The sequence below is a fragment of the Urocampus carinirostris genome, chromosome 5 (assembly GCF_059441175.1).
Source record: "Urocampus carinirostris isolate Australia breed hairy pipefish chromosome 5, RoL_Ucar_1.0, whole genome shotgun sequence".
Taxonomy (NCBI): Eukaryota; Metazoa; Chordata; class Actinopteri; order Syngnathiformes; family Syngnathidae; genus Urocampus; species Urocampus carinirostris.
The window spans coordinates 16,083,237-16,104,813 of record NC_142353.1 but is presented as its reverse complement, the minus strand read 5'-3'; the positions used below and the strand labels follow the sequence as shown (position 1 = coordinate 16,104,813).

General features: G+C 37.2%; 2 protein-coding genes across 2 annotated transcripts; both read left to right on the top strand.

Moving 5' to 3' along the window:
• Positions 1-568: 568 nt before the first annotated feature.
• Positions 569-13,492, top strand: riok2 (RIO kinase 2 (yeast)). The gene is made up of 10 exons (XM_088335968.1): positions 569-721; positions 4,456-4,594; positions 4,709-4,825; positions 6,505-6,680; positions 6,791-6,879; positions 6,955-7,146; positions 7,224-7,316; positions 10,306-10,710; positions 11,807-11,906; positions 12,034-13,492. The coding sequence occupies exons 1-10, from the start codon at positions 656-658 to the stop codon at positions 12,193-12,195; spliced, it is 1,539 nt and encodes a 512-aa protein (XP_088192094.1). The 5' UTR covers positions 569-655; the 3' UTR covers positions 12,196-13,492.
• LOC148365584 (protein limb expression 1-like) lies at positions 12,906-20,822 on the top strand. The gene is made up of 6 exons (XM_088335969.1): positions 12,906-13,052; positions 14,116-14,321; positions 16,081-16,221; positions 16,325-16,420; positions 18,784-18,861; positions 18,940-20,822. The coding sequence occupies exons 1-6, from the start codon at positions 12,971-12,973 to the stop codon at positions 19,408-19,410; spliced, it is 1,074 nt and encodes a 357-aa protein (XP_088192095.1). The 5' UTR covers positions 12,906-12,970; the 3' UTR covers positions 19,411-20,822.
• The last annotated feature ends 755 nt before the right edge of the window (positions 20,823-21,577 follow it).

Here is a 21,577-nt window from a genome sequence, read left to right as displayed (position 1 = left end):
CCTGATATACGTAACATGTAGATATGTGTGTGCATATTTATTCCCAATTGAGAAAAAAGGATAGGTCTCCAGGACCGGCCCCCTTTGGCCAAATTTGTAGCCCAATGCGGCCGACGACTTGCACACCCCTTGTCTAAACTAGAGACAAATGCACCCTTTTACTGGAATCAAATTGTATCACAGTGCCCTCTAGTGTCATAATGTGTTATTACAAGTAATTTGGAGCTATGCTTAATAGCGTTAAGGTAACCTTTACCTTATGCCTTATGAGTTGTATGTGTTTATTAACTTCATACAATTTAAAAATCAAATTTGAGTGCGCGTGTGTTTAATTTCACAGTGTATGCCCATTTTTCATTATTGCTTTAATTTATTTTCACACTGAATAACACTTATCTCATAATTTAAAAAAATAAAAGAAAAAAACATACTCCGAACTAAAATTTGTTGTATTCAAAACCGCAGTACCGTAACAATATTGGCATTTTGACCACAAGATGGCGCTCCATTATTCTTTTGTCTACTTTCAAGCAGCAAAATTATGACCTCACTTCCTTTCACCGACTTCCGCTTATAACCCATGTGTTTACAAAAAGATTGTGCATGTCTTTTCCCGTATTTCCTACCATAACTTGACAGCTGCGTTTTCTAAACGATGGGGAAATTGAATGTGGTGATGCTGAGATACTTGTCTCGAGATGATTTCCGAGTGCTCACGGCGGTGAGATATTTTTTCTTGATCGTTTTGTTGCCTATTTTCACATCGGAGTATCTTCAGCCAGGTTTATTATATTGTTATCACTTCAATTGATATAGTCATAGCGACATGTTTTACTAAAAGAGACGCTAATCTCCGTTTTTGCTTTGCGGCAATCGTATCTACATACCTGTCAACTCAGCAAATTGCTCCCCGTATAAATGGTCGCGAATCATCTTATTAAACGATTAAAAACATAAACACAACGCAGAGCCAATTTACTCACAACAAGACAGACTATTTGGATACCATGTTGTCGTCTGCTACATGGTGACCGAGATGTATATCATTTTTATATGGCGTACACATTAATTGAAATGTTTTTATTTGTTATAATTCACAACTAACTGAATATACAGGACTGTCTCAGAAAATTAGAATATTGTGATAAAGTTCTTTATTTTCTGTAATGCAATTAAAAAAACAAAAATGTCATACATTCTGGATTCATTACATATCAACTGAACAATTTCAAGCCTTTTATTATTTGAATATTGCTGAATTTGGCTTACAGCTTAAGAAAACTCAAAAATCCTATCTCAAAATATTAGAATATCATGAAAAAGTATACAAGTAGGCTATTCAACTAATCACCTGAATCATCTAATTAACTCGAAACACCTTGCGAGGGTTTCCTGAGCCTTAAAAACACTCAGCTTGGTTCAGTAAACTAAATCACAAGTATGGGGAAGACTGCTGATCTGACTGCTGTCCAGAGGACCATCATTGATACCCTCCATCAGGAGGGTAAGACACAAAAAGAAATTTCTCAAAGAGCAGGCTGTTCACAGAGTGCAGTTTCAAAGCATATCCACAAATAGTCTGTTGGAAGGGAAAAATGTGGCCGGAAACGCTGCACAACCAAGAGAGATGACCGCAGCCTTAACAAAATTGTGAAGAAGAGCCGCTTCCAGAATTTGGGGGAGCTTCAGAGACAGTGGGCTGAAGCTGGAGTCCAGGTATCAAAAGCCACAGTTCACAGACGTGTCCGGGAAATGGGCTACAATAGCCGTATTCCCATGGTCAAGCCACTTCTGAACTCAAGACAACGGAAGAAGCGTCTGACTTGGGCTATGGAGAAGAAGCACTGGACGGTTGCAGAGTGGTCCAAAGTCCTCTTTTCAGACGAAAGCAAGTTTTGTATTTCATTTGGAAGTCAAGGCGCCAGAGTCTGGAGAAAGGCTGGAGAGGAGCAAAATCCAAGTTGCTTGAAATCCAGTGTGAAGTTCCCACAGTCAGCAATGGTGTGGGGAGCCATGTCAGCTGCTGGTGTTGGTCCACTGTGTTTCATCAAGTCCAGAGTAAATGCAACTGTGTACCAAGAGATTTTAGAGCACTACATGCTTCCATCTGCTGAAAAGCTCTATGGAGATGAGGATTTCATTTTCCAGCATGATCTGGCACCTGCCCACAGTGCCAAAACCACCAGTAACTGGTGCACTGACCATGGCATCACTGTCCTTGATTGGCCTGCTAATTCCCCTGACCTGAACCCCATCGAGAATTTGTGGGGTATAGTTAAGAAGAAGATGAAAGACACCAGACCTACAAATGCAAATGAGCTGAAGGCCGCTATCGAAGCATCCTGGGCATCAATAACACCTCAGCAATGCCACAGGCTGATTGCCTCCATGCCACGCCGGATTGATGCAGTAATCCGTGCAAAAGGATTCCCAACCAAGTACTGAGTGCATCAATGGACATTTTCAAATGTTTGATTTAGTTTTGCTGTTATAAAATTATTTTTTTACTTGGTCTGAGGAAGTATTCTAATATTTTGAGATAGGATTTTTGAGTTTTTTTCAGCTGTAAGCCAAAATCAGCAATATTCAAATAATAAAAGGCTTGAAATAGTTCAGTTGATGTGTAATGAATCCAGAATGTATGACATTTTTGTTTTTTTAATTGCATTACAGAAAATAAAGAACTTTATCACAATATTCTAATTTTCTGAGACAGTCCTGTATGCATGGGACCGTGATTCACCCAAATTCAGCGTTGTTTCTTCTTTTTATATAATGTGTAGCGTTCCTAAAACAATAATTATGAAATGACATAACTGTTGGTATAGCGGCATCTAAACATACCTTAAGGACTTTTTCTTATCCATAAAAAAAGAATTAGACTATTCTATTGGCTAAATATTTTGGATTTATTCACGTCTGATTTACTTGTAAAAAGGTAAACGGACTATTTTCCAATCACTAACAATCATAACTCCCTTCTGCTTTCATACATGCGGCATCATCACTATCACATGTAAGGCTCAGGGGTCTACATTTTGACCCAAAAAGCCATAAAAACAAAAATATTTTGGGTTTTTTTGTTGTTGTTGAGAGAGCCACACCATACATTTTAGGATAAAACTCAACAAAGCTGCCTAAATCGCTCTACATAAAAACGCTAATTCTTCAGCACATCACTGTTTGATGATTTGTTCAAATCTATGAAAGAATAATAATGCCACAGCCTTGGTCCCATATGAATATAAATATTACCGGTACACCTAAAATTTGGCTCCCTCCCGCATTTACTTTAGAGAGTTGAGCCTAGTTTTGACAGTCATTTTTCTCCTAAATATTGGTTTCAAAACTCTGTGCAAGCAAAGTTTGTTTGTAAAAATGTCACAAAATACCAACATATTACCTTCAGTGCAGATGACGCTGGGCGAAGAGAAGGAGTGCACGCGTCCTGCCCTCTGTATAGCTCCACCAATTCCTACAACTCACCCAATCAAATCGCTCTAGGTGCTTTGCAAGAATTTCTGAGCATATAAAGTTTCTTTTGTAGCTTTTCATAATAAAGTAACTCAACAATGAACAGTATGCTTAGTGAGCTTCCATATACAGGAATATTTAAGTCAAGTCATGTTTATTTGCATAGCCTTTTATCACTAGGAGCGTCAAAGGGCTGAACAGACCACAGATTATTGCAAACTACAGACTATGATCACACCATACCCTGATCTAAAACCTACATGAAGGCAAGGAAAAACTCAAAATCTCAACATTAGTTAAAAGCAGTAACCTTGAGAATGGACCACACATGAGGAAATCCCTCTTCCAGGATGACATAAAAAAATATTAACACAGCGAGTTACATCCAAAACAGGGTCTGTTGCCGTGGCATCTTGACTGTAAACTGTTGTTAAAAGTTTGTTTTATATACATTCGATGGACCCCACTACCAGTCACATCGCCTTGGCTTTGCCTGTGTTACGATTGGCTTCGCATGGAACAGTACATTAAATAATTGTGCAATTTCCATTTTATCTCTGAGCTATACATGGCCCACAAGCCATACGTTCCCGACCCCTGATTTAGCCCCTTCCAGTGGTTAATTTGTTTAGGAGACAATGTTGATTCGAATAATAAGCAAAATTACATGAAATAACAAATGTTATTTTTTTTTTTAATAAACATTTGTAAGTAAAAAAAAAAGTTTATGTATTTTACATAAGATGTGCCATACCTAGAGGGAGCTGACACAAGTTTCTACATTTTGCGTCTACGGTACCCAAAAACCCAAAACCTTATAAAAGGCTGGGCTAAAAAATAATGCAGTTTTGTCACTTTGAGGTGCCTCAATTTGGATTCCTCCTCATGCTTTGTAGCACTCATTTTTCTTCGCACTACACAATACAGCAACATCTCATGTTCAAATCTTACAGTGTCTCTTTAACACATCTCTTCTTGTAGGTTGAGATGGGGATGAAAAACCATGAAATTGTTCCAGTGAGTCTCCTCTCTTCCATTGCGAGCCTCAAACACGGCGGCTGCAACAAGATCCTCAGAGAGCTTGTCAAACATAAACTTGTGGCGTACGAACGCGCCAAAAGTAAGCTTTCTTAGCGATTCTAACTTTTACTTGAGAATTGGTTTCGTTTTTTGGGGGGGTAAAAAAAGAGAATATCCTATGTTTTGTTCTAATGTGTTTTGTATTCAATTCCAGCTGTGCAAGGATACAGGTTGAGCTATGGGGGATATGACTACCTAGCTCTCAAAACCTTGTCTTCCAGAGATGTTATTGCTTCAGTTGGTAACCAAATGGGTGTAGGGAAAGAGTCAGGTAAGTTTTACATATTATTTAGTGTACAGTTGATATTTTATCAAGGGTCTACATTTATATGTTGCCCATAGTAATTTGATAGGAGTCAGATGTTAGAGCATGTCAAGTCGTGTGTGTTTTTTAAGCAGAATGCCATGTTTGTTAATTTTGTTAATATCAATTACATTATTTATGGATATTTCACTCGTTCTCTCATATACTGTAATGTAATGAACAGAAATATTAACAGTATTGTCTAAATGTGGAATGTCAAAATCAGTTTGGCTCAGGGGCCAAATCCAGACGTTCTGTTTTGAAGAGGGCTGGAACATTAAAAGAATGCAACTTAAAATTTTTAGATCACTGTCGTTTCTCAGTATTATCAGTGTCTGAAATGACGTCTGCCCAGATGCCCAGGGCGTGCATCTTTTACGTGGAGCGTCCAACTTACAAAATGTCTCCGCACGGGCGGCTGACAACTTTTTCGAGGGGGGGAAAGCAAAAGATATTTTTTCAAATCAAACGTTTGTTTCATTGCGATTTTGAAATCTTCGTTCGGTTTGGAAATTTTGGAATTTCGGTTCGTTTAGCAATTTGCATACTCTGCAGCCGATCAGAAGACTGCATCGAATAACTTCGTGCTTCCGGACTTTCATTTGCATATCATTTTCCATAGTAGACGCATAGAGAACACAGAAAAATAGATAAGTGGTTAGGAATCAAGCCAAAACCTCAGCCCCAGAAGAAAGATTCAAAAGAAAAATTTATGACGCTACAAAACGTAAACGTACATTAAAAGGATTGTGGAAAGAAGAGTTCACGTGGCTTGCAGCAGACGACTCAACGCAAACATTGCCTGAATGAAGATGAGTTAATACAGGTACATACTGATGGCAGATGGAAAACAGTGATGTCATATACATGCAATGAATGTTATAAGAAGATTTATAATAAACGTAATTTTAAAGTGTTCTGTTATATATTCTAATTATCAATCCTTAGTACTTTGCAACAATGGATTTTTAGCGATTAGTCGTGTTATTGTGTTTCAAGTTGTGAAAAGATGGGGCAGGCAACCTTTCAAAATTGTCTGCCCTGGTGTCTTGTAACTTTTTGTCACGAGTTTCAGACACTTGTATTATGCTTTATTATCCAGCCAAGTTTAGTAGCCTACCCATACAATAACCAAGGATGACAAGGGAATTTTTCTTAGCGCAACACATTTATTCACAATCATTAGGGGGAAAAATGTGTTGGCATTAAATGCGTTAACTGGTCTATTTTAACAGTTTAGTGAATGTACTTTTACACCTGAACCCACTCACCACTCTACACAAACTCTAGTGGGAGCTATGAAAAAATATAATTTTGCCTCAATTATCATAATGATTTGAAATGGACAAAAGAAATTCAAAATAAGCAGTGCATATGAAAAAAAGGAAAGACTACATCAGATCAAACCACTCGGGCGGGCCTACTAAACCTGAAAGTATATCCTTTACTACTCTTAGCAGCCGGAGGGAGCATTTGGTTTGCATTTATTTCTAAAATCATAACTTTTAATAGAAATGACCTCGAGACTCCCTTCTTTTATGACACACTCGGATATTTATGGCAAGCCATATTGAATCATCCAAACGAACCATGTCTGACATGTCTGGTCTAACTACAGTGTTCATTGAGTGTCCCTTTTTTTTCAGATATTTATATTGTGGCAAATCAAGATGGGGAGCAGTATGCTCTGAAGCTACACAGATTGGGACGGACCTCTTTCAGAAATCTGAAGAATAAGCGAGATTACCATAAACACAGGAAGAACATGTCTTGGCTCTATCTCTCACGACTCTCTGCCATGAAGGAGTATGCCTACATGAAGGTAATGCAAATACTGTCTTGGTTTTTGTGTTAGTCACATTAAGAGGGATATGGATACTCATCAGTGTACAATAGAGATTTTTAATACTTATATATTGCTACTTTCCTCAGGCACTCTATGACCGGGGCTTCCCTGTACCCAAGCCTGTTGACTACAACAGACATGCTGTAGTAATGGAGCTCATCAATGGATATCCATTGTAAATAAGCAGGCATTTCTGTAATTACTTCACTTCTTATTGCGGCTCTTTTAATGACTAGTGTCCATCCACAAGGTGTCAAGTGCACGAGTTGCAAGATCCACCCGCCCTTTACAGCGAGTTCATGGAACTCATTGTCAAGCTGGCCAACCACGGCCTGATTCATGGAGATTTCAATGAGTTCAACCTGATGCTAGACGACCAGGATCATATAACCATGATCGACTTCCCTCAAATGGTATCCACGTCACACCCTAATGCAGAATGGTAAGTTATTGTGCGTGCAAAAATGCCAACGAGAAACTGAATGGGTGGTTCAAGAAATCCTTCTCTTGTCTTTTTAGGTATTTTGATCGAGATGTCAAATGCATAAGAGATTTCTTCGCAAAGCGATATAACTATGAGAGCGAGCTGTTCCCAACCTTTAAAGATATCAGGTAATATCTCACCTGGGATTTTAACGCAACACCCAAAAGAGTGTGTCATACAGCAGTCTATCATTGTCATAAGGACCGCAACAGCAAATCAGTAAAAAGCTCATTAAATCAATATAAATAAGTGCATTGGATCTTGTTGAGAAGTCGTAGGGTTGTAGTACCACTTTGGTCCAGCAGAGGGCGGCTCAAGACCATTTTTTTAAAGTATTTTACTCTTTATTATCATCTTAAACACCTGGAATTTTTTTTATTGTTTTATATAATTTTTATAGGGTAGTCTGTTATTTTGTGCACTATTTTCCTGTCTGAAACTTCAGTATTTAAATGTAAAATGAAATTAATAATGTGATTTTTAAAACCTGATTCATCGAGAAATCGAAAGAATAATCGACCGATTCATCGAGAAATCGGAAGAATAATCGACCGATTCATTGAGAAATCAGGTGAATAATCGTCCGATTCATCGAGAAATCGGAAGAATAATCGTCCGATTCATCGAGAAATCGGAAGAATAATCGTCGGATTCATCGAGAAATCGGAAGAATAATCGTCCGATTCACCAAGAAATCGTAAAGAATAATCGTCCGATTCATCGAGAAATCGGAAGAATAATCGTCCGATTCATCGAGAAATCGGAAGAATAATCGTCCGATTCATCGAGAAATTGGAACAATAATCAGCCGATTCATAGAGAAATCGGAAGAATAATCGATCGATTTATTAAAATAACTGTTATATGTTGCCCTAATTTAGTTGATTGACAACACTTTTTTTGTCACGTTCTTTTCATTACCAGATCAAGCTTTCGAGTAGTTACTTATACTAAATAGCTATACAATTACTACTTTTGAGTAGAAATGTCTCCTTTCGAAAAATTACAAATCACAAATATTATTGAGGCTTCAAAGTAAGGCGGATCTATTACAAAATTAAGAGATCCCTCGGTTTTGCAGTTTATGGGGAGTGGAACCACCCGCAAAAAGTGAAAATCCAGGCTGCCAAAAGGGTTAAACTTACATTTTTGGAACAAAACAACAATTATAAATCTACAAATACCACACAACACATAATTGAAGTTGAATAAATGTTTTTTCTTGTCCGTATACAAAATTAAAATGGAGTAAGCAGTTTACAAAATGCCTAGCTAGCTGCGCGCTAGCATTGAGTGTCCTCTAATTCGGCCAGATCTTCGCAATCATTCAAATAAATCCATCCAACAAAATGCCGGGTCATCGGTTTAATGGCTAATGGACCTGTTGATGGCAAGATGCCGGGTCCGCAGCGGTGGCTTGATGTTGTCGTTAGCTTAGCAGTTAGCAGTAGGCCAGACCAGCAGCACCACTCCTGCCTTCCCCTGATGCCGCCTCGTCGCTTCTGGAAGCGATTACCATGTTGTGGCGCTCTTCTGACTTTCCTCAGAATTTGATTTAATTGATGATTTTCTTTTCGATGAAAAGAAACACTAAAAGCTTGCGGTTGCTATGCTTCCCAGCTTGTTTTGGTTTGGAGGCATTGACTTGAGCGCCCGCCTCGTGTTTGAGTGACGGCATACATCAGCCTATCAAAGTCGCACAAGCAGACAATCACGCCCACCCAATACACTCGGATACAACCTATTCCGTGCAGCACTTGCTGTGAGCTCTCTCTGACCACTATGAACAATGCGTTGATATCAAAGACAATTTAATTCTAAATCCGCAAAGGAGTAAAACAGCGATAACTGAAGCGCAAATTAGCGAGGGGTCTCTGTTAGGGCTGCAACAACAAATCGATAATATTGATAAAAATCGATTGGCAAAATCGTTGGTAATAGTTAGCTCTTCGATTCTTCTTGTTACGCAATTTATGAGCCACTAAGCACATTAATCAATGCAAGTAAGTGCATTGGATCGGGTTGTAAAGTTGTAGTACTACTTCAGTGTTTTGTTTGCCCGCGTCCCTGCATCCTAGACGCATCTCTTTTGCTGGGGACGCACGTTGTCAAATCAACGTGCGTCCCCGGGACGCAACTTTTTTGAGACAAAATTGTCATTATTACCCGATTACTTTTTTTTAAACAAAGATTTACCGCACTCCAAATTTTTCGTCAGGCAGATCCGCCATTGTTGTTTTGGTCTCACGGTTGGAGTTTCCGTCTGCACGCCGATCTCGGCAAACTAGATCTCGTTGCTTCGAGATGACGTCATTGTTGTGGTGGTTGTTGTCGAGTGAAGGTTAAGTATGCCTCCGAAAAAACAGTTAGTTTTAGGTGAAAATCAACGCAAAATTGGTAATTTCTTCAGTGTCAGTAATAAGTGTGATAATAAGATAAGCTCTAATGCCTTGAAATATGTTGTCTGTACCACTGGTGATCTAGTGGAAAATTGTCGCCGCCCTCTCCGCCACTACTCGGGTTCGATTCCCGTTGCATTCAATTTGCAATTTAGGTCAGCAATGTTTATCGATTTGATTAATCATTGATCAAATACCATATTACTGTAAAACCTTGTGTGGAAATGTATATCAATAATTACTGCATGCATTTCCAGTTTTTTCCGCCATATTCTGCGTTATATACAGCACACTGTGTTTTGAGGCCACTTCCAAATTTCTGTGGTTTTTAGGTCAGCCTTTTAGTTCAGAAAATACAATTTTATGTCCTTTTCCATCTAAATTCATTAGTGATTCTCCTAAAGCGGTCACAATAAGAGAATGCAGGTACTGCATATAACTTGTTCGCAGCCATCCCTACTTTAGATAAATAAATGTTATTATGAGTACTGATACCTAAGAAGTATAGTACCAGTCCAATACTAATACACATTATTGATGCTTGTCCATCTCCAAGGTGAATATGACCTTGTTAATTGAAGACCATTATGTAAATGAAAATTTAAAACGTTCGGTTTGTCAAACATTTTGCTCTGTCCAATTACTTTGGATCACGAGTTCATTACAAGTCAGGAAAACTGCGCATTTCAAACGTTTGAATTTTGTTTCTTTTTTATAGACGTGCATGTTCTCTCGATGTTGAGGTCTCAGCAAGTGGTTTCACCAAGGATCTGGAGGAAGATGCTGCGATGCTTCATCCGGCAGGACCTGAAGGAGAACAAGATGATGAGGGAGAGGACAGCAATGAAGAGGAACTGGCTGAGGAATTTAAAACTGAAGTGGATGAGATTGACTTCAATAATGCAATCTTGGAACTGGAGGGTCTCAAGGTCAGCAACAAAAACGTAGACACGCAGAATGAAGAGGAGAGTGAAAAGGAAGAGGAGCCGAGTAAAAGAAATATAGAAGCAGAGGAAAGAAATACTGATGAAGAGGCCAGGAACGACTTTGAGGAAGAGCTGGACAATGAGATTCCCGAATTGTCGGACCTTTCTGCACTGAACAAAGAGTTTAAACCTTTCAGGTAATCATAATGGAACTTCAACCTTTCAGAATCTGTGTGTCTTTTTTGTTTTATCGGGTGTGCTGCAGTTTTTCGTGATTCTTCTGATTAATAGATGATAAAACTATGTTTTCATTTTTCTATTTTTGGGCGGGGTTGTTTGTTTTTCAGGGTTGTTTTTTTTTTAATATATTTTTCATTTTAACATGTATTCCATAGTAAAATGCCCCCCAAAATTGAGAATATGTGTTATATGGCAGATAGTTGTTAGTTTTACTTGTTTTTGTATTTTACTTTTTGACAATTATAAAAATATTAAAATAAGAAATTATTCTATCATGGTAATTTTGCTAATTGTAATTTTCTTCTTTTACATAAGGGTGATATAAAGATCAATTAAGCTGTATTTTGATTTTGATTTTTTTTTAACAAATTTTTTAGTAACTTGTTTATCAGACAATTTTGTTTACCTTTTATGTTTTCTGTAGTAAAATGCCCTACAAATTATAGAAAATGTTTTAAATCGCAGATAATAGTTTTGCCTAGGTTGAATATTTTTCTGTTCTGAATAACATGAAAATGATTCCTCCATAGGTTTTCTGATTGAATGCATTATTCTTCTCTTTTTTGTAGAGGATTCAGTTTAAAATATAGTAGAATGAGGAAAACAATATTCCAATGGAATAAAATTAATTTATTGCTGTGTCCTACAAAAATCACTCAAAAAATAGTTACTATTTTGATATTCCTTTTTTTTACATTTATATGTACGTAGTAAACTCTTCGTTAACGCACCCTCGAAGAGTAGTGTTAGCTCTGAATATCTTAGTGTGGCTCTAGGTGATCGATTATCAATCCATGTTTGGACCTTCAACTGACGTGTATTTTGTTTTATTGTTATTATTATCCGTCCAAAAAATCTGCGGTCCGGTAAATATTGTGATTCTCTAAGTGACTATTTATCCTGACATTCTTTTTATCTTATTTTCCTCTTAAGTCTTTATTCTGTGTTTATCCTAGAGTGCCATGTCTAATCTTGGTGCAAACAATTTTCACTATTTTGTTATCAACGACAAAGACAATTCTAATTTGAAAATACACATGTGTCATCTTGCAGGGACTCAGACAGCCTACCACAGATGGCAGAACACAGAAGGAGGAGGACGGACAGCGAAGCAACAATGGGCAGCGCGGGAACCTGCTCGACCATCCCACCAGTAAGTCCGAAGTCGAGCCAACGTCTAGAAAATTGTGACTTTTTGTTGCCTGCATAACTGCATAACATCTTTGAGTGTCTCTTTAGTTGAGTAGTCCGTGACCGGTGGTTGTGGTTGTGAATTCCAGGATGTGGTCCGTCAGAAGGTGCGCAGGCAGCTCACCAAACAACAGAAATTGGCACAGAGGAGACGTCTGCAGAAGGGGGAAGCGAATTTGGTGACCAAATCTAGAAGAGAGAATGCAAACAACATTAAGTCGAGTTTGGAGGGCGACTCTTTCTGGGAATAAGTTTGCATTCGGTGTTCATCCATCTAAAGAAACGTTTGCTTGTTCTATAAAATATGATCAATCAAAAGTCCAAAACAAGCCAAGGAGTTGTCACTGATTTCAAATGTAATCCGGCAGTTGAGCGGGTGGTTTCTCAGAATTTGGTCCATTTTTGTCAGAGGTATTCAGTAAGAGGGCGAATTCCAACTTGAACAAAGGCTATTCATCTCCAAGAGGATGAATGGAGATCAGACCCTGAGCTCAGTGGGCTCAAAAACCTGTGAGGCAAAGGTTTTGCTGCGCTCCCCGACCCACTTAACAATGCCCCCTTCCCACACTTGGTAAACTAAATTAGCAACATTCAAATAGGGTGTGGTCAAGCCATGTGTGTATATATGTGTATGTATATATATACTGCCCTTATAACATGAAGTTCTTGTGTTCAACTTGGCAATTTTGTGCCACTTTCAAAGACTGCTCAGAGATTAGCCATCTGCACAGCCTGATGGGAGGGGCGCAGCATTCCAGGGCTGCACCTCTGCGTTGAGCGAGAGCATGAGGCCCTCTCAGCTAATTGGCAGTCGGAGTGACAAAGGTGGTCTGCTTCAAACAAAAAAAACTATAGGGAGGCTGGGTGGACCCAAAATCGAAGGAGGCGGGGGAGAAGAAAAGAGTAACATTCGTTGAATTTTGAGTTGTTTCCCTGCCATGTTACCATCCTGCATTAAGATGGCAGAGAAGCCACAAGCAGGTGCATGACACAAGTGGACTTTGATATTTTTTTAAAGCAATCTGAATGAGGATGAATAAACTAGAAGATGAGGATACTATCATGTCCTACTTGTCCCACAACAACATTGAGACGAACCCTAAAGATTGTAAGTCTATTTTCAACATATAAATACAATTTTCGGTTTACGTGTGCATTAGTTATAATTTTGGAAACTCTTGTGTTCTAAACAAAGGTGGCATTAACATGCTAGATAAATTATAGTCCATAAATATCTATCGGATTTTTCAACTAGGTATTGTTTGTTAAATTATGTCATGCTGTTTGAGAACTATTAGGAGTATTTTAAAGCAACAACAAATTAATTATTGTGCTTAAGACTTAAAGTATGCATGGTTAGTTTTCAAATTAGTCAATTTTCTAGGTCAATATCAGCTATAGTAACACAATATGGGAACTTGCTGTAATCAATTTGGACGGACATCTGACTGATCATTTCCTGCTCAACACTTGATTGAATTCTTTGGCTGTTCTGTTGTACCTGTTGGAATTTGTTTGACTTGTCAATAAAAAGCATTTTGATAACTAGCAATGAGTCACTTGCATCCCATTCGACATATTTTGACCCATGCTACCTCGAAAATTGCTTTAATTCTGCAACATTGGAAAGTTTTTAAGCTTTAATGGCCTTTTAAAATGTGTCAAAGCATTGCTGAGTCAAGTTGGATTTCCAATAGGCCATTTTGGAATGCAGAAGTCAACTTAGTCATAAATAAAACAGAACCCAAATGCAATAAAGCTTGAGTTCATGAACCGATGTTGGAAAATTGCCCTCAAAATGTAGTGGTTCATGCTTCCGACAATCAAAAGGAGGTCATCCAAGCTTCGATTCAGCTATGTAGCCCCAAGTCTTTTTTGTTATTTCTCAAGGGTCTCCAATGGTGTGAGACCAGCCGAGTACCCTCGCGGATTGGTTCCGAAAATATTTCAAGAGGCGTAATGTTTTAGAAAAATAGTTTTCTCACTGGCATGATATTGAGTGGTTAAGTGAGCCTAATTTAACCTCTTATCAATTACAACCTGATAATTACATGTTACTTTTGAAATATTTTTTTTAGATCATGTCATTTTCATGATAATATTTCAATCAAAGAAGCAAGATATGTTACCGGCACTGCATACATTTTCTCTCTTTAATTACCTGTGTCCAGTCAATGTAGTAGCCATGCTCCATGACTTCTGGGAGCGAAAGCAAGTAGGTCTGATGAAGGGCTCCTCCACTGGATCAGATGTTTCTGCAGGAAATGGAGCGGGCCAGAATGAATCCCTGCTCCTGTACGAATCTGCTGTTTCTCCTGGTCCGCCATTTGTCTGCTATGTCACACTGCCGGGAGGAAGCTGTTTTGGTAACTATAAGGTCTGGCAATAGACTGCTATATTAAGTATAACAATATGTGGTATGACGACTTGCATTTACCATTATGGTATTCCATTTAAAGCCCCAATGTGTAATATTTGACCTTTAGATGGCACTGTGTTGTCTGGTACGAGCGAGGGCCAGTAATATAGGGCAGAGCATTGGGGCAGGATGCCGGCAGAACATGGTGGTGATCTAAGTGGGGATTCCACAGTGTAAAAGAAATACAAATTTCTCGACCTAATAAAAATTACATTGGCGTTATAGTTCATGCATATTGCCTAGTACTCAAAGCAAAGTTTTTATTTGATGAAAGTTCTTTTGTACCTCTATGACACATTAAATAATACACAATGTCCCTTTATTAACATGACTGAAGACAAGTGTTGCAAGTAGTTATGGTTAAATTATTGAGTGCCGAGATAAATATTTGTTTTACCCCATTAGAGATAAATCACAATAAAATATACTATGCTAAAAGTGTTTTAATGAATTCTCTATTAGTTTGAATTACTCCCGTTTACTTCGACTCTGGGTGAATCTTTTTTCCTGTATTCATTTCTCATGAACGTTAAAAACATTGAACATAAGGGACTGAAATAATTGAATGTATTTACTCATAAATCGACAAAACTATAGCCCATGGGCTATTTTCAGCTCGCTGACTCTTTATTAGCGCCCTGCAGCATATGCCAGCATTTGGACTTCTGTCCAAGTATAGTATTGTATGGTTTTAAGTACAGTATCCCTTTTGGAATGTTTCGGACGTTTGTAAATCAGTGTTCTGAAGATGATGCTAATAGTCATGATTATTCTAAAGTTTATTTCAATGTTTAATAATAAATAGACATTAGATGCAATCATTTCTACTAAGAGTGCATTGCAATGTTTTCCATTAAGTTTATTAATACCACAACACGGTTCAAAGTCAACCATCTTGACACCTTTTCAAATTAAAATCACAATCACCTTAACTACCATATGTGTATTGCATACATTTTACCAAAAAAAAGAGAAACTACTAAAGGAGGGAAAATATTGATGTATACACTTCTAACTGTAATGTAACCATACTTATGTTCATTTTAAAGTTCTTGTTAAAGTAAATAATAAGATTTATTTAAAGAATTGTTTGTAATAAAACTTGAAAAATGTATTTAAAAGGAACCAAATAATTTGACCATTAACGATTGTAAATAATTTAGCCCATTTTAACTCGTTTATTTAATATCTTTTGGGTTTTTTTTGTTCAATGAACAATTTTTAAATGTAGTAAAATGAGAAAAGAAATTAAATTAGTGAAATGATCAGCCAGTAGAACTAGTGATTGGTTATTTATTTATTTCACCCTAATCGTCGGTCACCAAACCAGATAACCCATTAAATGTTATGCAACAAGCAAATCATGTCTCTAAATAATAGATCCCAGAATAAAATCCCAGAAATGATAAAGTTGAATGAGAAAGAACTTTAACACTGAATAAATATAACTAATATATCCTCTAATGTTATATTTTCATGTGTATAGGTGAGGAACTGTCTCACGTGCATGATACTGCTTCCAACAAACATTGTTTTGTATCCTGTGGTCTCTCTCAAAAGACCATTTTGACTCCAACACTATCTGTGACTGTCCTTCTTTTATGATTTGAGATCAGAACCAGTGATTATCTCCAGTGAATTGTAAAATGGAAACATATCAAAAAGAATATGCTAAGTAAATTAATTTTTCTTTCCACACTAACATTCTCATCCCCAGCTGTGCAAAACTCAGGCCGAGGCCAGACGAGATGCCGCCCGAGTGGCCCTGATAAACTCCCTAGTCAATGAGCTGCCCTGTCGACGCATCTGCCCTGAGTTTATTGCTCAGAGTCTGCAGCAGGCCACCTTAGACTGTAATGTAAGCTGCAGCATTTTTAATGTTACCCTGCTACAAGCAGAAAGCCACTAAGGAGAAAATGTCCATTAACCTTTTTAAAATTGTTTGTGTTGTTTATTACTAGGTTTCCCTAGAAGATGCAAATGATTCTAACACGCATGTCGGAACATACAGTCGGCTTCTCCACTCTTACATGGGAAAGACCATGCTGGAGTTTCAGGTATACTGAGTAAATAGCGCGTTAGTTCTGAGGTCATAGGATCGAACCTCTTTGGAAATAACCAACAAAGCAGATTGAGGTTGATCCCAAGAAAATGTATTCATTATCATTCCAGCTAAACTGAAGCTAAAGTTCACACATGTTCATAACTTCATTTGTTCGCACACGTTCATGCCCACATTATGCAAGCCTACGGTGAATTTCACTCAAGGCTCTTCACTTGCAGGCACTCTGTTTTGCCATGACTTTCAACAGTACAATAATTTGTAGAAAAAGTTCATTTGAATCTACAGTGCATCCAGGAAGTATTCACAGTGTTTCACTTTTGCAAAGGCTGTATATACATCAAAATATGGGTTTCTAAATTGTTTTAGTTTTAATACTTTTGCAAAACTCTCTCCGATACATTTTGTTGCATTGTTATCATGGGGTGTTGTGTGCATTATTATAAGGCTAAAAAATTGAATCAATTTGGGATAATTTTAGTTGCATAAAAAAACGTGCACAGAGTGAAATTATGTGAATATAAATGGACTCCATTGTATTCAACATTGCAAATATAATAGATCAACTGTAAGGTGACATGATATGTAATTACAATGTGTATAATGTTAGGGCTGTCTTAAGTTAAAGTTTTAGCTCTGAGTTGAACATGTACACCTGTACGTTTTTGCTTTTGTGCTTTCGTGCTTTCTTGTTTTCTTTCTTGTTTTCGTTCTTTCTTGATTTGTTGCTTTCTTGCTTTCTACCTTTCTACATTTCTTTCTACCTTTTTTTCTTCCTTTGTTTCTTCCTACCTTCATTCCTTTGTACCTTTGTTCCTTTCTTCCATCCATCCATCCATCCATTCCAATGTATGGTCTCATGGCATATACCGTATTTTCTGGACACTCTCAAAATATTCCTCAAAATATGAGATTTTTTTTCATATATTAAGATCACTGGAGTATAAGGCCCATGAAATTCGAGCTACAAAAAGGGCGAGGGTTGTACAAAAAAATATCTTGGAACATAAGTATTACAAAATCTGGTTTGATTCATTTATAGATGGTTACTCTATGTTGAAGCATCTCATTGTAATTAGGCATTTCTGATGTTATTGGCTACATTTCCCGTCTATAAGGTGCATCGGATTGTAAGAAACACAACCGAATTTCTGGCCGATTATTGTTTTTGAGTGCGCCTTATAGTCTGCAAAATACAGTGCTGCAAATGTCAACGTAACTGGAGCAGTACTTTCTGGGTACAACATTGAAGATAAACAAATACTGTGTTCAGAGAACAGTCTGCCATATTTGGTCTACTTTAGGGTACTATAGGTAACACATCATCAGTCACTTGTTAGCAACAAACTTAAATGAGTACATTTGCATTGTTGATGAATATCTTGTATGACGGTGGTTCCCATCCCTTTTTATGATGTACACATTTTTCGTCCCAGTACCTATAACCATCAGAAAACCTTTTGGGTTTAAGGATATTAAAGTAACAAGAAAATGTATGATGTTAATGATGATAATATTGACGGTAATGATAATGCTCATAATAATGATGAACATTTTTTAAAATTATTATCTTAATTGTTGACGTTTTTAATTGTAATTGATAACCATTTAAAAGTAAAAGACCAAGACAAAAAATATTTATGACAAAAAAAAAACAGAACAGTAAAATTATAAGCATTCCAAATAAAATAAATATTCTTCTGATATTGCCAGAATGTTTTTCTCGTGATAAATCTTTTTTTCACTTTCATTTTTTTCTTAGAATTAAGTAGATAAAGAAAAAAATACTCAATTTTTAAAAAACAAGCACTATTCTGGGTAACATTTTTATTGTTTGACTAGAAAAAAGTTACATATTGTAAATATATATTATTTTCAGTTTACATATAAAATTTACTTAACCGTTACAAGTCTTTATTATGACCTAAAGTGAATATCTGTTATAAAATGAAACATTAGCATTTTAAAACAGAACAGAATAGAAGAAGAAAAGAATAGCCTTTATTGTAATTGATAACAACATCGTTAACATCATTTGCTATAAGATTAAACATGGCACACCAGGATAAACAGGATAATAAAGATCGAAGACAGAAAACTTAAATGAAAAAAAATGCCCGGAGAAATAATTCAAGATATTTGCAAGGTAGTGCATGGAGACTGGCCCAAGTTGTAAGTGCAATTTTCTTCTGTAACAATAGTGCAATGAAAATAGTGCATTGTTACAACGTGCAATGGAAAGTAGTGCAATGACATTTAGCAGCAAAGATCAATTTGATAACCTATCCCTTTAAAATGCTCCCATATAAGGCATAACAGAGCTGCCTGTATGTTTCACTTTGTGTGGCACAACTATAGGAGATGATGACAGTTTTCCAGTTGCTGCACTGGAATGGAACACTGAAAGCTCTGAGAGAAAGGCAATTTTCACGTCAGGTAGGTACAAAGCAAAAAAAAAAAAAGTACAGCAATATACCGGTTTGTACTGGAAACCTGCAATATTTTCTCAACCAGAGCGTAATGGCCTATTACACAAAGCGTGGTCTTGATGAGTATATGCGAAGCAGCATGGCACTGGACTGGCTAGGGCGAGAGCAGATGTCACCTGGTCGGCTGGGGAAGGAGCTTCAAGTGGTGCAGCAGGAGCTTCTTCTGGCCCGTCGTCGAGGAATCGAACTTCGCTTCTACAAGGAGAAGACGGGCATCCTCACCTTGGCTCTTAGTCAGGCATATATTCACCATGTGAACGAGGTCCACAACCAGACAGAAGACTGTGAAGAGGAACAACTCCCCTTGCAAATAATCCACTCTTATGAGAAAGAAGGGCCAGCAACACCAGCAAGGAGTCCATCTCTATCCAACCATAAAAACACAATTCCAACAGCTTGTGAAAATTGTGGAAGATGGGTTCCCCCTGATAGCTACTCAACCTGCCCATTTTGCAGTCACATGCATTTACTCAACCAGGATGTATGTGAAAATTAACATGCACTAGTGTCTCTATTGCCATTGTAATGTCGCATGTATTAATTCAACTGTCTCGCATTTGGATAGCACAAATACCAACAAGTTATTAAAGGGACAGTGTGTATATTTAACGCCTTCCAAAGGTAAACGAAAAAAAGTTATTCAATAAAAAAAAAAACAATATGGATTAAAATAAACGCAAAAATACATTTTCAGATAAACATACATTTGTTTAAATACTCGTAGGTCGAGAAATTTGCATTTGTTTTACATTACTTGAAGCTCACTTAGAGGGAGCTGAATAAACTGTCCCACATCTTGCTGCTACAAGTACCCCCAAATAACAAAACGAAAAGACTGGACAAGAAAATAAGTAGTAAGATGGTTCATTTTAGTCACTTTGTGACTCCGTAGTTTGTATATTTCACACATTGTCCCTCTAAATAGCCAATTGCATTTTATTTCAGAAAACAGAGGAAACCTGTCTTTTAGGTGTAAAGTGTCCTTTTAGTTTTATATTGAAAATATACAACCTGTTGGTATAGACAGTCTTTGTCTCGCTGTGTTTTCAACTTCTGGGATTTGGTCCAAGTATTTAGACGAAGGAAAGAATTAGCTGGAGAGAGCAGTTTAGTTGAGGACATTTATTACAAAGTTACAAAATAAAATAAAACAGATTGCACTCAAAATCAATTGTTTAGGAGAGCATTCTCCTTCCAAAAGGCAACAAAGAAATGTCTAGCGCCTCTCTTATATGAAAGAGGCGTGCGTGGATTTGACAAAATGGAAACTGAAACTTAAATTGCAAAGAATCACAAATAGAACTTTGTTAAGACCGAATCTAACTGGCTTTTGCTGGTATTCTGATAACATGTCAGACTCGAGGACTCTTTGAATCATGACTGGGAAAGTACCCAATTAATGGAATTAGTGAAAGATCAAGTGGACACAAACAGTGAGTACTTTGTTCAAATATGTCAATAAATATTAGGTGGATTTATAAAAACTAAATTGATAAAGTCATTGCCAAAGTAATGTTGTGCTGACTAAATAGTCAAACTAATATAGCTGAAACCTCATGCGATAGTGTCAACATACTCAGTGACACATTTTTTTTAAATCTGACAAACATCGCACGAAAAGGCTGTAATTTTCCTTCTTTTCTTTTGTGTGTCAACGGGTATATGTGGGCTGGATATGAAGCACTTGGGAATTATATTGGACAGCAGGACAGATGTTCATCAGGATTTTGTATTCTGTTTTGTTAACTTGACAAATAATAATAATCTTGTTTTTAAAGGTATGTCATGTAAGTTAACTCAGTAGAAATGGATGAATGAATCTAACACAACATTAAACCTGGGTTTGATGTCTTGAAAAGGGAACAACTGTTGCAAAATTTTGCTCGTGTTTTTTAGGTCAATTAAAATTTTGGCTAAATAAAAATGTAACAGAAAAATTTTGTCAATTGATCACGTACGTCTACATACAAAAGTTTCAGGTTACAAAGCACATGGACGGGAAAATATTGCCTCTCGTTACAAAGGTGTTTCAGGATACAAAGTCAAAAATACAGTACAGTACGTGTGACCATTCGCCAGTCACAGAGATCTACCTGACAACCCAGTGCGTATGTGTGAATCCCAGCATGCTCTTCGTGTCCCCTTCCCGCTCTGTAAACACCTGGCAATCCGGTGCATATACGAGAATGCCAGCATGCTCTTCAATTCCCCTTCCCGACACGCAACTTGCACTCAAATTTGTGGTAAGAAATCGCCAGAAAATGTGTTCATATGTTGGGACATCGGTGCCTCCACATTTCGGACTGGCAAAAGCCAGCAAAAGCATACTTCATTAGATCAGGTTTTCAAGAAATGCGAGGCAAAAAAAAGAACACTGCTAAGGATCATTAACCGGTAAGTTAATATATTTATCATCTCCTTTATTACATTTTTTTCACATTATGTGTGGTCATATAATTTCAATATGTATTAATTTCATGTTCTTATGCTCTTTTATTATTTAGTGAAAAACTATCATGCTTTTGGGGGTCTTGGAAGGAATTAGTGCATTTACATTCAAAAGGTGTCTGCTTACAGATCACAAAACGAGTTAAATTCGTAAGTAGATATATTACTGAAAAGTAAACATTTTGAAAAAAATAAAATAACTGCTGAACATCCTT

Coding starts and splice junctions, on each gene's coding strand:
- riok2 (XM_088335968.1), top strand. CDS start 656: ATGGGGAAATTGAATGTGGTGATGCTGAGATACTTGTCTCGAGATGAT. Junction 4,826..6,504: donor GGGTGTAGGGAAAGAGTCAG/GTAAGTTTTACA, acceptor CTTTTTTTTCAG/ATATTTATATTGTGGCAAAT. Junction 7,317..10,305: donor CCAACCTTTAAAGATATCAG/GTAATATCTCAC, acceptor TCTTTTTTATAG/ACGTGCATGTTCTCTCGATG.
- LOC148365584 (XM_088335969.1), top strand. CDS start 12,971: ATGAGGATGAATAAACTAGAAGATGAGGATACTATCATGTCCTACTTG. Junction 13,053..14,115: donor TGAGACGAACCCTAAAGATT/GTAAGTCTATTT, acceptor ACCTGTGTCCAG/TCAATGTAGTAGCCATGCTC. Junction 14,322..16,080: donor GCTGTTTTGGTAACTATAAG/GTCTGGCAATAG, acceptor TCTCATCCCCAG/CTGTGCAAAACTCAGGCCGA.